Raw genomic sequence first — 14,102 nt, 5'->3', positions numbered from 1 at the left:
ACACTTAAGAGAAAAAGATGAAGCCAAGTCACAGGGTGTCAGTTCCTGTGGTCTTGAACCCATGATTCCTTCTGTGACTTACACAGGGCTTTCCTGGGATTCTGGTCATTGTAACTCAAACTTATGGCTAAGTAACTTGTGGCCATCTTAGGATTTTAATCACATTATTCATATCCTTAACTAATAGGGAAAAACTAGCCTCTGACTTTCCAAAATTGCACCATCAATTCGCAAGCAAATCAGAAGTTTTTACCATTCTCAGAATAAAGCCAACCATGAGATTTTACTTCACTACTCAGCCAGGCTCAGGACTGTCTACTATATAAGGGAGCCTACGTGTGTGTGTGTGTGTCCCTGAGGATGCATTAAGGACTGAACAGAGTGGGCATGGTGGCGCAAGCAAAAATCCCAGCACCTGAGAGCCAGCCAGGGTTACTTTGAGACCTCATCTCAAAATAGACAGACAAAAAGAAAACAGCTGGCCCATACCTTTAATCCCAGAGGCATTAAAGGCAGAGGCAGGCCTATTCTACAGAATGAGTTCCAGAACAGCCAGAGACACAGAGAAACCTTGTCTTGAAAAGCCAAAAATAGAAAAAGAAAAAAGGAGACTGAAACAGTAAATAATTAAAGACTCCCATATTTTCTTTGATTTTTTTTTTTTTTTTTTTTTTTTGAGGTGGGGGAGTCAGGGACTCTACTGTGCAGACTTGGCTGTCCTGTCATTCAAGAATATGTCCAAAACTCAGATATCAACCTAAAGGAGGCAAGACTTACTGGCACATGGTTTCAGCACATGATTGCTCAGCCCAAGTGCTTTTTGGATGGACCACAGTGGCAATGGGAGTATGCACAGAGAAGCTCTTTACTTGCTGGTCAGAAGTAGAGAGCAAGTAAGAGACCCAGTAGTGGGTATAACCTTTAAAGGCATGCCTCTAGTGACCCACTTCCTCCAGCTAGAGCCACCTCCTAAAGTTTCTACACCTCCCAAAATAGCACTACCCACTGGGGACCAACTGTTCAACATACGAGCCTGCTGGAGACATTTCATACTCAAACCACAATACCTAGGCGCCTCAACAACCAGAAGCCCATGCTGCAAGTAACTCACTCAGTGACGGGTGAGAAGATCTTGATAAGGAGGCCTATAAAAGGTAGCAGACATCTTCAGAAATAACATTTTAGTAAAGTCAATCAGGAATATCCTCCTCAGATAAGTAGACCAACTTAAAAAAATTTAAGATTAAAAGTAACTTTCTCTAAAATAAATGCTGTTGGATCAAGAAAGATCCCACATGGCTTAGTGCATTCAGGAGGTAATGGACCTTCAATTTTACTTATTGGTAGTATTTTTGCTTTTCAGTATTTTAAGCATAAAATAAGTAATTTTGCTCTCTGAGGAAAAGACAACAGTAAAGATGTGGCAGCCTAAAACCCGAAGAACCTAAAGTTCTGCTAAGTGCCAGATTACCAGGTCACCATCTGAACCTAAGAGCCATTTGTATGAATGTATGCAGGTTATTATTTACTTATGTATTTATTGTGATATTGGAGATTGAACCCAGGACTTTACATGACAGGTTAAATGTTTCACCACTCAGAAACATCTCCAGTGCATGGACCATTTAAAAAGCATTCTAGGTTGGGAATGGTAGTATATGCCTTTAATTTTAGTACTTGGAAGGCAGAGGCAGGTGGATGTCTTGAGTTTGAGTCCAAACTGGTCTATGAAGTGAGCTCTAGGCCAGGCAAGGCTACATAGTAAGCCTGTGTCTCGAGATAAAAAAAAAAAAAAAAAGGCAAATGTGGTGCAAAGACATACATGGAGGCAAAACATGCATCCATATAAAACGGTTATCTAAGCCCACATTTAATTGCTTAATTGTAGTCCCTTCCTGTTGGGGGCCGATGTATTGTATTTAAACTGAAGATGATCTGAAAAAAAAATGCATATTCCTGTGTATCTCAGATGAGTGGCTCTTAAAGACACAACTCATCACCCAGACAACCTCAAAACACTTCTCACCTAATTGGGGTGGTTTTTAGAGGTCACTGTAGTTCAAACCTAACTCAACTTTGCTTATCTTATGCTAGGATTTGTTACTAATCTTCCTGAAATGAAGGCAGTTAATTGTAATCAGTCAGCCAGTCGTGTATACTTACAGTTGCACTAAAGCTTGTTACTAAAATTTTGAACTACTAGGCAATAATAGTTGTTAATGTAAGAAAAGAAAAAAAACCCAGATATCTTTATTCCCAGTACTGGGGTTGGGGAGGCATAGGCAGGTAGATCTCTGAGTTCAAGGTCAGTCTGTTCTACAAGGTGAGTTCCAGGACAGCCATGGCTATACAGAGAAACCCTGTCTCTAATCCTCCACTACCACCATTGCCCCTCGGGGGGGGGGAAAAAGATGACTTCATGAAATTCTAAGCTAAGAATCCGTAGGTTGTGATGGTGCATGCCTTTAATCCCAGCACTAGAGAGGCACTTTAAGCCTAGCACTGTGAGTTGAAGGACTGGTCTACAGGTTGAGTTCCAGGACAGCTAATGATACACAGAGAAACCCTGTCTTGACAAACAAACACAAAAAAGAAATATACATATTTTTACCTATTATCATAAACACAGAGAAAAAAAAAAAAAAAAACAAAATCAGGGCTACTTGTCTTCATATTTAAAATGAAAGTGAACCCTGTAACTATATCCCCAAGAAAGTAGGTCATCTTTGTGAGCCCTGTACTGGCTAGCTGGTGATGCACAATCCATAAAGCCTGGGTTACTACATGGTCTAACCATGCCGACTAGTGAATGTGACATATCCAATCCACTAAATGTTTTTACTGAAGAACAACTTTCTATTTTCCTGAAATAGCTACTTTCTGAGCCACATACAAATATGCCTTCTGAAGAGTGTCAAGTCCATAAAGAAGGCTGGTTATAGAGCTTGCTGAGTGCTGTCAAAGCCAGCAAGCCTGAAACAAAGCAGATTTCTTCTCTATTACAACAGGCACCATTTCCTCTTGTGCTGAAAAGAACCTGTTCTACTCGGCTTTTACCTAGAAGACTTCAGAATGATACCAGGTATGAAGTTATGAGTCTACACATACACAGATGCAACACTGGGCTTTTGTGCCCGTTCAAATAGTTGTTGCCCTACCAGTCATAGACACACAGAGACACACACCTCTCAGTGTAGCTACTATACTCAAAAAACACTCTCCAAACAGCAGGGCAGGTGACACACCCATGTGCCACCTACCACCTGGGAGGCAGGCAGATTGGGTTTCATAGCAAGGCCCCATCTCAAAACCACCAAAACTAAAAACAGAATCTTGGAACAGCACACACTGGAGTGACAAACCATTATTCCTCCTCCTCTTATCATCATCATCATCATCATCATCATCATCATCATCTTTACATTCATTAGTATTTTGCCTACATGTACATCTATGTGAGGGTGTTGGATCTTGGAGTTACAGACAGTTGTAAGCTGCCCTGTGGGTGCTGAGAATTGAACCCAAGTCCTCAGGAAGAGCAGTCAGTGCTCTTAGCTGCTGAGCCATCTCTCCAGTCCTGCATCCTCACTTTTTTTTTTTTGGTTTTTCGAGACAGGGTTTCTCTGTGTAGTCCTGGCTGTCCTGGAACTCACTCTGTAGACCAGGCTGGCCTCGAACTCAGAAATCCACCTGCCTCTGCCTCCCAAGTGCTGGGATTAAAGGCGTGCCACCGCCGGCACATCCTCACTTTTTAAGGCAGAGTTTTGCTATGTAGATTAGACTCACCTAGACCTTGCACTCTCTCTGCCCCGGCTACCCAACAGTTAGGATGACAAGTGCTGCCCATCAGCACAACTCAGGAAAAGGGTTTCTGGTTTTGGTTTTTCAGTGCAAGGGGTCAAATCCAGGAGGGCTCTACTACTCGGCTACATGCTTCAACTTAGCTAAAAAATGAATTATTTGTAAAGTATCACAGTCTGGGTTAAAAATTTGTTCTAATTTCCCTCCAAATGCCTGATAAAGTTATTTTCGTTTCTCTTCCTGCCTCTAAGTCCCTGACACATTCCTTCTGTCATAACTGACCTTATTTATCTATTACTACTATCCAGATGATTCTTGGGCAAGTAATATCCAATATGCTGATTTTTAGTCTCAATAAAAGCTTGTCTATTGGTCAGCAATCTCTCTGGGTTTTTTTGTTTTGTTCTGTTTTGTTTTTCAAGACAGGGTTTCTCTGTGTAGCCCTAGCTGGCCTCGAATCAGAAATCCGCCTGCCTCTTCCTCCCAGTTGCTAGGATTAAAGGAGTGTGCCACCACTGCCCCGCTTGGTTAGCAATCAAGGATAAGAACTGTAAATTGCCTTTTTCTTTAAAAAAAAAAAAAAAAAAATGTAGTCTTTCACTTCACTTGTCCACAATCTGATCCATAATACAGTTTACCAGATAGATCCGTACAATGAAGGGTACAGGGGTCAAATTCACACAAGACTGAATTTGTCTCAGCCCTAGGAGTGTGGGCTGATATAGCAACTACAAAAAGAAATACTACTTAATACAATAAAAAAGTGTTTCAAAGAAAAATTCAAACTCAAATAGATTCATCTGCCTCTGCTGGAATTAAGCACTATCAAATCATCATTCCTGCCAGGAGGTGGTGTACCCCTTTAATCCCAGCCCTCAGGAAGCAGACAGAGGCACAGAGCAAGTACCTGGAGCTTCATAGAGAAACCTGTCTTGAAAAGTCAAGCCAAACCAACAACAAAACACTTATAGGCCAATCTCATGTTAACATTTTCTTAAGGTTCTTGATGACTTCAGGTCATTTAAGATGCTTCCCTCTCAAAACAAACAAGTAAACAAAACCCAGCACAGACTTGGAACTGGGCCTACAGGTGGTTGTGAGCCTCCTGCTGTGGATACTGGGAAACTCTGGAAGAGCACCAACTTAACTGGTGAGCCCCATCTCTCCCCAGCCTCCACCAACTCTTAAATTACATTTGTCTTCAACGCTGAAACCCGGATCCCCTTGGCTGCAGTTTAAGTTTTCCAGTGCTTTCATCACTGGTGTCTACAGAGCAGGAAGGGCTGGAAGAAAAGACTCTGTCATGCTACAAGCCATAGTGGATCAATTTTTGTCATCTGCAATTTTCTCTCAATGTCGTAAGAGTATCACAGTTAACTGCTAGATAATGCCAGAGAGAACTTCATACTGACAACATCATCATTACAAAAGTAACCATATTACCCACTATAATTAGTTCTCTAGAAATACCAAGCAATATAAAATTACTTGATTAAATTATGATCATACCAAGTTAGAACTTGTGAGCGAACAAGCTTCAGGTGTACTTGGCAGAGACAGCAGTAGAGAACTGAAGCGATGTGCCAGTCATGTGGGCAAACAGAAATTGGCTTTATTTGGCAAGGATGAAGGACTAAATTTACTGTTAGAATGAACATGCTATGGTAGGCACAGACCTGGAAGCTTGAGCTGGAATTATTATTCTAAACACACTTGTGTCCACTGCACAGCACATGCCCACAGCCCCATTAACAGCAGGAAACCTTAGAGTTTCTGCCCCATCCTTCTCCATGGAATACAGAAGTAGGTGTTACAACAAGTTTTGGAGGCCATGCTAAGCCTTATGCTTTCAGTTGAATACTTATGTTAGGCCACCTTTCTTGGATTATTTAGTCTTTAAAAAAAAAAAATTTACTTTTTTGTGTGTATTTGTGCCTGTGTATCTGTGCTAGGGTACAAGATCCTCTGGAGTTAGAAACAGCTGTGGGCTGCCATGTGGTTGCTGGGAATTGAACTCAGATCCTCTGGAAGAACAGACAGTGCTCTTAACTTCTGAGCTATCTCCCCAGCTCCAGTTATTTAGTCATACATTTGAAATGTATGTTTCGGAGCTTTTCAACTAAGTAAGTCAGCGTCTCGTCTCGTCTCGTCTCTTCTCTCTCTCTCCTCTCTGTGTGTGTGTCTTTTTAAGACAAGGTTTCTCTGTGTAACAGCCTTGGCTAAACTCACTTTGTAGACCAGCGAGCCCCAAACTCAAAAGATCCGCTTGCCCCTGCCTCACAAGTGCTTGGATTAAAGGCGTGTGGTATCATGCCTGGCCAAACCCCACCAAACTAAGCCGCCTACAAACTACTGCAGGAAATGGGAGGCTGATTCAGAACTCACCAACTGTGTACTAACCCTTCAATGTTAAGGCTTTAGCAGTCTCCAGTAACAGTTCAGTTCTCAAAGTCAGATAAATCTTAACTCCCACAAAACCTTCTTGGGCATCTGAATTAACTCTTCCAGTACCTGGCGTATGCTGAGATTTCTAGAGAAATATCTTGTTGTTTAGAAGCAAAATGTCAAACAATCTTCCTCATGCTCACTTTACCTTTGACTACATCTCAAAGTACATGTTTTCCTGCACTTACCTGTGATGCTAGAATGACCACACTCACGGCATGAAGCACACAGAAAAACTCAGAGAGTGCTGTGGAAGTGTACTTTTAACTCTTTTGACCACTCACTGCTTATTAAATGCCTTACAACAGAATAAGAAAATGAATATGAAAATATAGAAATGTACAACATTTTCTAAGTGTGACAAAACTTTACTCACTGGCTTCTACTCTTCGATCTTTTCTGACAATCTTAGACCTTCTGACAAAAATTTAAAAATGGTGCAGCACTTTGCAAATAAGTTTGTTAACTCCTCAACACTAAAGAGAATGAATGAACACGCCACATGAAAATCTGTACAGAGGGGCTGGAGAGACAGCTTATTGGTTAGAGCGCTGACTGTTCTTGAGGACACAGGTTCTGTTTCCAGCATCCACAGTCACCTCTGGTTGTCACTGGTCCCCAAAGCTTAAGGGAAGCAGTACTGGACATGGTCATACACTGATTTAGTTCAACAAAAAGTCCTGTCCAGCAGGCCTCCCTATTCTAAGAGATGTGTGTTTTAGAAATGACCAAGGCAAGTCCCTCCTCTAGTATTCAGCTTCTCACAGCTGTGGACAGTGATGCTACACAGACGGAGGGAATGAAAGACGGAAATATTTTGGAAAAAACCAAAGCATTTTGGAAAATGCAACAACCAAAATTCAAAATCCAACATATAATAAAAACAAAATCACAGCAGTCCTTGCCTGTATTGCACTGTGAACTTTATGCAGCCCTAGTTCTGAACACAAATGTGCACTTTGAATTGTGTCTGTGGACATGCTATCCCATGCCAGGGAGTGCTCCCCAAGACCTGAGACTCCATTGGTAAGAGATGTGGTGCTTTTACCGTGCATGTTTTCTGCTCAAAAGCAAATACTTTCAATATTTTTACAACCAGTCTTCTACATGGAAGTATCAAGTTAGAAGTTCCAACATTTTCTGAAATGTTCTTAAACATAGCTGTCATTTTGTATTATATATTAATCTAGGTGGTCTTTCCAATATTGACTATTATCAATCAACTCTGAAAAACTTCCAAAATGCTCTATATTTGAGGAATCAAAAATTCAGTCAATATTTAATTCTTTTTAAATAATTAAATTGTATTTTTAAGTACAAATTCATCAATGTAACCAGTATGGAAGTTTGCTTTCATGTTTAATAAATGGTAAAATTATATGCAAGCCAAAGAATTGTTTTAAGATAAAATTTATTTATTTGTGGTTGTTACCAGTAAATGTTTAACTTTTGTATGTGTTATATATATATGCTTATATATCCAGGGTCACAAAAATTTTCTTGGTTTACGGACTAAAGAGATAGCTAGTAGTTAAGAGTGGTCACTGCTCTCCAGGTTTAGTTCAGCATCCCCATGGCTGATCTGACCCCTTCGTCAGGCCTCCATAGGTTCTAAGCATGTGTGTGATATACATTAACATGCAGACAGAACTCATAAACATAATAAAAAAAATTTTTAAAAAGCTTTTCTTTGACAGGCAGTGGTGGTACACACCTTTAATCCCAGCACTTGGGAGGCAGAGGCAGGCAGATGTCTGAGTTTGAGGCCAGCCTGGTCTACAGAGTGAGTTCCAGGACAGCCAGGGCTACACAGACCCTACCTCAAAAAACAAACAAATAAAAACAACACAAATGCCAAAACTCGAAGTTGTTATTGTGTTAATAGGAGGTTGCAGAAGGAGAAAATTCAAGTCCTGCTCAAATGGACCTTACGATCCAGATCCAGTAGATCAAGATAAAACAAGAGGTTTAAAACACAGGCAAACAAGATGCTCTACGATGGGTATCTGAGAAAGTAACGCTTGTGCTAAAAAAAAGGAATCAGCCACATAAAGATCAAGAGACAGGAGCCGGGTGGTGGTGGCGCACGCCTTTAATCCCAGCGCTTGGGAGGCAGAGGCAGGTGGATTTCTGAGTTCTAGGCCAGCCTGGTCTACAGAGTGAGCTCCAGGACAGCCAGGGCTACACAGAGAAACCCTGTCTCGAAAAACCAAACCAAACCAAACCAAAAACAAACAAACAAAAAAACAAAAGCAACCCCCCCCCCCCAAAAAACAAAACAAAACAAAACAAAACAACCCAAAGATCAAGAGACAGAATTCTACTGAGGAACTCCTTCCTGAACCATACGCTCAACGAGGAGGATACAGGGGTGAACTGCATGCTGGGAGCAGGCTCATCTACGGACTAGTCAGGGATGGCTGGGAAAGGTGGCTTGGGCTCTGGCTGGACCAAGAATATTATATTTTGAGATTATAATTACATTTCTCCCTTCCTGTTCCTCTTACCAACTCCTCCCCCTTCCTGGTCTCCTCACAAGGCTTTAATTTTTTTGAGACAGGGTCTCTCTAACAAGGCTGGCCTCAAACTTCAGAGATCCTGTGTCTGCCCGAATCTATTTCTCTCCTTTCTGTGTGCCTTCAGCAACTATGATCTATTTAGTCATTCTTGCAATCCTTTTTAGCAAAAGACACTGTGCTAAAAGTCCCACCTAGAGACAAACTGGACACACTTAACAGTCCTTACGGTAGATAACAATCTAGCAGAACAAAAAATTCACAGGCACAGACAGCCAATACCAAAGTGGGTGTAGGAGAGAACTCGTCAGACATACTCAGAGGTTACTAACAGCACAAACAGTGCAGGAGAAGTTCATCAGTGGGAACACCAGAGAGGGGAATGTCTATCAAGACTGTGGATTCGGACTTGTGACTAAAAAAGTAAAAACATTTACTTTGTTTAGAATCACTGGTTCACTTTCAACAGACTTTTAATTATTTTCAATTCCCCTAGCAGATGACATTCAGCACGGTATCCTGAAGAACTGACTCAGTCATTGGCTGGTTTGTTACAATGGATGAGTCACACTTTCAAAACTGAAGGATGGCTAAGTGATCCCTGCAGCACCTGCTCACTTCGATACTCACCTCATCCTGGAGCCACCTTGCTAAGGGATTTTTCTCTAAAACTACATAATACAAGTTTCAGAATATACCCATTAAAGTTAAAACAACCAGCATATGTGTGTGTGTGTGTGTGTGTGTGTGTGTGTGTATGTGTTAATTACTGTATGTTTAGTTCAGAATCTTACAAACTATATTAGTTCTTTTTGTTTTTAATCTTCTAGCCAGTCTTTCCACACAGCCAACAACGAAAGTCCTCAAATGTCTTCCTGCTCTGGCTTCCTGAGTACTGAAATTACCATTCCTGGCCCTCAGAATCTTTTATGTTTTAAAGATTTAAAAAATGTTTAAAATTATGTCTGTCACCGGGCAGTGGTGGTGCACGCCTTTAATCCCAGCACTTGGGAGGCAGAGGCAGGTGGATTTCTGAGTTCGAGGCCAGCCTGGTCTACAGAGTGAGTTCCAGGACAGCCAGGACTACACAGAGAAACACTGTTTCAGAAAACCAGAAAAACAAAACAAAAACAAAAAATTATGTCTGTCTGTGGAAGGTGGGCAGTATATTCACATGAATGCAGGTACCCGAGGCCAGAGGCATCAGACACCCCCCCCCCCCCAAGCTGAAGTTATAAGTTGCTAGCAGCCTGACACAGGTGCAGGCCATGAACTCAGGTCCTACACAGGAGTGCCTTGTTAACCATCTCTTCAGCCCTTCATTATTTTAAATTTGCATTACTAAACTGAAACTTATACTTCAGAGGAAAAAAGTCCGTTTCTTGTTCCATTTTCACGTTGTCTGTGTATAATGTGCCTATGTGTTCTTTCTACTTTATTCACTGAGGCAGGGTCTCTCAATTAAGCCAGAGGCTCCTGCTATGGCTCATCTCCCTAGCCGGCTTGCACAGGGGAACTCCTCCAAGGCCTCATGATCACCTGAGATCCAGACTCCAGTCCTCATGTTTGTGTGATACGTGCTTTTACCCACTGAGCGATCTCCCTAGCCCCACTGTCCACCCCATTTTCTCCCCATCAAGCAAACCTTCCCACTCAGCCCCTCAAAATTCTTTCCCATTCCCAACACAACATAACTGAAGAAAAGCCAAACAACATTCTTTTGAGGCAATGGCGTCTCAGTATCTCCAAATAATATTCCATGGCCAAACTCACCATAGAGAGCTGTCCAAGTTTGATTAATTACATCTAGACACACAGTTCCTGACCTGAAACAGATGAAAAAAAATGGCACTTTTTAAAAATTAGAAATCTAGTTGCATGTTTCTTGGCAGCCAATTTTATCAAAAACACTTTATAACAGATCCTTTAAGATGCTGGGAGTAAACTGGAGGAGAAGCACAGGGGTTTACAAGTTCTTTTGTGTTTTCTTTACAATCAACAAGGAACAAGAGTGAGCATTCCAAGAAGATGACACCTGACCCAGGTGATGAGAATGACCAGGGAACGAGGTAGACCTTGTGATCCCCCAGTGGAGGATTTTAAGTGTATGAATGTTCTGAGTCTCCTAAGAAAAACACACTTAAAGAATACTTTGAAAAATAACTAATCTATATTTTTAAAAAAATTATAGATGTCAGAGATTAAAGTTACTCAGGAAAACTTGACAACTAAAGGCAGTGTATGATCCTTACACTACTGCTCTACAGATTAGATAAAAAGTATTACATCACACTAAATTCCTGAATCTACTTTACTATGGTTACTTAAGAGAACAATATTTGCCATTAGGATGGCAGATACACTGAGGTATTAAAGATTAAGAAACACAATATAGACATGTCACAAAAATTTCCTATCTAGCTGTGAGACAGCCAAACTAAAGCTGGACGAAGAAAAACGTATAGTCCAGATAAACCGCACTGGATGGGAAAGACAGACTGCGATGACATCATTTAAAAACGATCATTAAGAAATGGGTAATTAAGATTCATTAGCTAAAATGAAATTATCATTCATATTTGTCCCTCAAGAACTAAGAAATACATTTAGGGCTGAAAACAGTAAACCCATATGCTGACAAAGAGGTCTTTGGGTCTATACAATAAGAATTGAGATGCGGAATATTTCAGCTAGATACCAAAGAAAATGCAAGGCCCAGTCATGAAAATGGAAACTACGTGAGCAGTACAATCAACAATTGCACTGGAACCTCAATGGCTTAGGCAATCATGTCCCTAGAAATCTATAGTTTAAGTGGCCATTCATATAGTCCTGCCTTCCATAAAACCCAAAAGATAACTGAGTTCTTTTATATCTGTGAAAGAGAATGACCTCTAATTAATCAAGAACAGTTGCTGCTAAAATTCAAACATTTTTAAATAGTTACTTACGCTTCATCAATGTTGGGATGGAAAATTTTATTCATGAATCCTGCAAAAAGAGATGTTAATTAGCAGCACAAAGTACGCAGAGAACAGTGAGTCTTAACTGTCAGTACTGGACACCATTTTAGGACTGGAAAAGGCAGTAAAATTAAATTTTTACTTTCAACCCTAGATCTTTGGCTACTTATAGAATCCATAAGATTATATATATTCACCCAAACTAAACTAAAATACAGAGTCCTATAATAACAACCAAGCAAGCTTTGAGACTGTGCAGCTGTTTGTATCAGATACTCTTTTTTTCTTTTCTGCTTTTTTGTGACAGGGTTTTCTCTAGTAGTTCTTTCTGTCCTGGAACTCACTGTGTAGATTAGACTAGCCTTGAATTCAAGAAATTTGCCAGCCTTGGCATCCCGAGTGCTGGAAATAAGGGTGTGCACCACCACCACCCGGATCAGGTAATCTTATAAGCAACTGTCTTCTGATTTACACAGGAGCTTGCCAAGAGAATATATAATAGTAAGTGATTTATTACTGGTACCATGATGAAAGCTAAGAAACAGCACTATTAACAGCTGTGCTTAACTTAAAAGTTCCACACTTGAGCTTCTCAGTGTATTTACGGGTATCATTTGACCACAGTGGAACATGAACCAGAGCTACTCAAGTTAGGAGAACATTGCCTCCAAACCACAACATTTCACAACAGTGACCAAAGCAGCTCCTTTGAGTCTATACACTCAAAGGAAGTCAATTTTAATTAAAATTGAGGCAACCAAGAAATAAGGAAAGGGAATTAAAATACATTTTCTAAGGTAGTTCAATCTGTCAAATTTAACTTTTAAAATACATTCCTAGAGAAAGTATAAACTTAAAAATTTTGTTGTTTAAATTCCAAGAAGAAATTTATTCATTTTAAACTTAAAGTTAATGATTTCATCAGTGTATGAATGAAATAGCACTATTCTCAGGAGGAACTCAGAGCTCCCCACTGTGCTGCTTTCCCACGGTGCTCCCTGAGGAGGACAGTGCAGCCTATTACACCTTGGACAAGTTCTCTGGATGATTCTTATCACCACAGTCCCCACTCCACTCTCTCAGCCCTTTCCCAGAGTCTATCTGCCCTTCTAAATATTCTTGTCAGCACCTACTTGGCAGTCACTTAGTCAGGGTACAAGAATGAAACAGCACTACCCTCCCAGTGGTCACTGCAGCAGCAGGCCCAGAGACAGGAGGAAGTAACTGCTATGTGTACTAAGTATGGACAGTCACAGAGCACATGCAGAAGAGGGAGAGGAGATGGAAACAGATGTGGCAACTCAAAGGACAGCCTTAAGTGACTTCTAAAAACCTTACAAACATCCCTCAAGTTAGGTGACCAGGGACAGGAACATAAATGCACAGGCACTTTCAGACTTTACTCTAGCTGTCCCAAACAGCCCCACTCTTCCATTCCTGTCTTCACAGCTTTATGTTAAGGCTTTAGCTACTATTGCAGCAAAAAAAAGTCTGCAATAGTAAAAATCTGCAAAAAGTAAAGTCTGGAAAAAAAAAAAAAAAAAAGCCAAGAACTAAGAAGACCCCCAAGCCCTATGGATAGGGCTAAGGCAGCCATGGACTAGGAATCCCACACAACCAGGCATAGTGAACTAGATCATGTGCCAGTTTGGATCGATTTAAAGTTAAATTTAAATGGAAAAACAAAGCATGGTACTTAGTCAAAAGCTCTCAGCTTAGGCGGCAAGTCCTAAAGGAAAACCTAGCACTGTTTTCCTAAATGGAGATGTTGTCAAGCTGCTTCCTAATATTTTGTATATACCCACAGATTACTAATGCTCTCAGTCTTCTCAAGGGAACTTTCTTTCTTCAGTGGACAGTGGTTAACGCACATGTCGAGTATTGCTTGAACACTTAGCCCTAATGGGACATCACAGCCAACCCGAAGGCCCGACCCCAAGGTTCAGAAACACGGAGGGCGAGGAGGCAGAAAGGGTGGTTAAGAGGCAGAGGATGGGAAGGGAGCTGTGATGTACTGTTCAGGACATGAACTCAAAGCAGCTATGGTCACCCACAACAACAGTCAGTGAGACCAGCCAACATTCCAGCAGGCAGCACTAACTGGACTCTGTTATTAGGAGAAAGAGAGAAGGGAGAGGAGAGAATAAAGGCCATAAAAGTAAGGGGGGCACTCTGGAAATTTCTGGGGAAGAGTGGGAGGAAGGACTGTGAGGGTAGCTATGATCAATGTATACATGTATAAATTTGCCAAAAAATAAACTAAAAATACTATTTAAACAAGGCAAAACCATGTAACAGACTGATGTATTAATAACCAAGTATTTAAATAACAAAGTAATAATACTTTTATCCCATAGGTTTTAATGGTAAACTTGTA

At 40.8% G+C, this 14,102-nt stretch overlaps 1 protein-coding gene across 2 annotated transcripts in view; it reads right to left on the bottom strand.

Annotated features, from left to right (window-relative positions):
- Ube2h (ubiquitin conjugating enzyme E2 H) overlaps positions 1-14,102 on the bottom strand; it is an 89,328-nt gene that overhangs the window by 16,172 nt on the left and 59,054 nt on the right. The window contains exons 4-5 of one of the 2 annotated variants that reach the window (XM_034519060.2): positions 11,714-11,753; positions 10,536-10,588 (exon numbers count right to left, since the gene is read on the bottom strand). The exons of the other annotated variant lie outside the window; for it this stretch is intronic. Of the exons in view, the coding sequence (XP_034374951.1) occupies positions 10,536-10,588; positions 11,714-11,753 (93 nt within the window). The remainder of the gene's footprint in view (positions 1-10,535; positions 10,589-11,713; positions 11,754-14,102) is intronic. 2 annotated transcript variants of the gene reach the window in all.

This window comes from Arvicanthis niloticus, chromosome 15, assembly GCF_011762505.2.
Source record: "Arvicanthis niloticus isolate mArvNil1 chromosome 15, mArvNil1.pat.X, whole genome shotgun sequence".
Lineage (NCBI taxonomy): Eukaryota > Metazoa > Chordata > Mammalia > Rodentia > Muridae > Arvicanthis > Arvicanthis niloticus.
The sequence above is the reverse complement of the archived record's forward strand: the minus strand, read 5'-3'. Positions and strand labels throughout refer to the sequence as shown.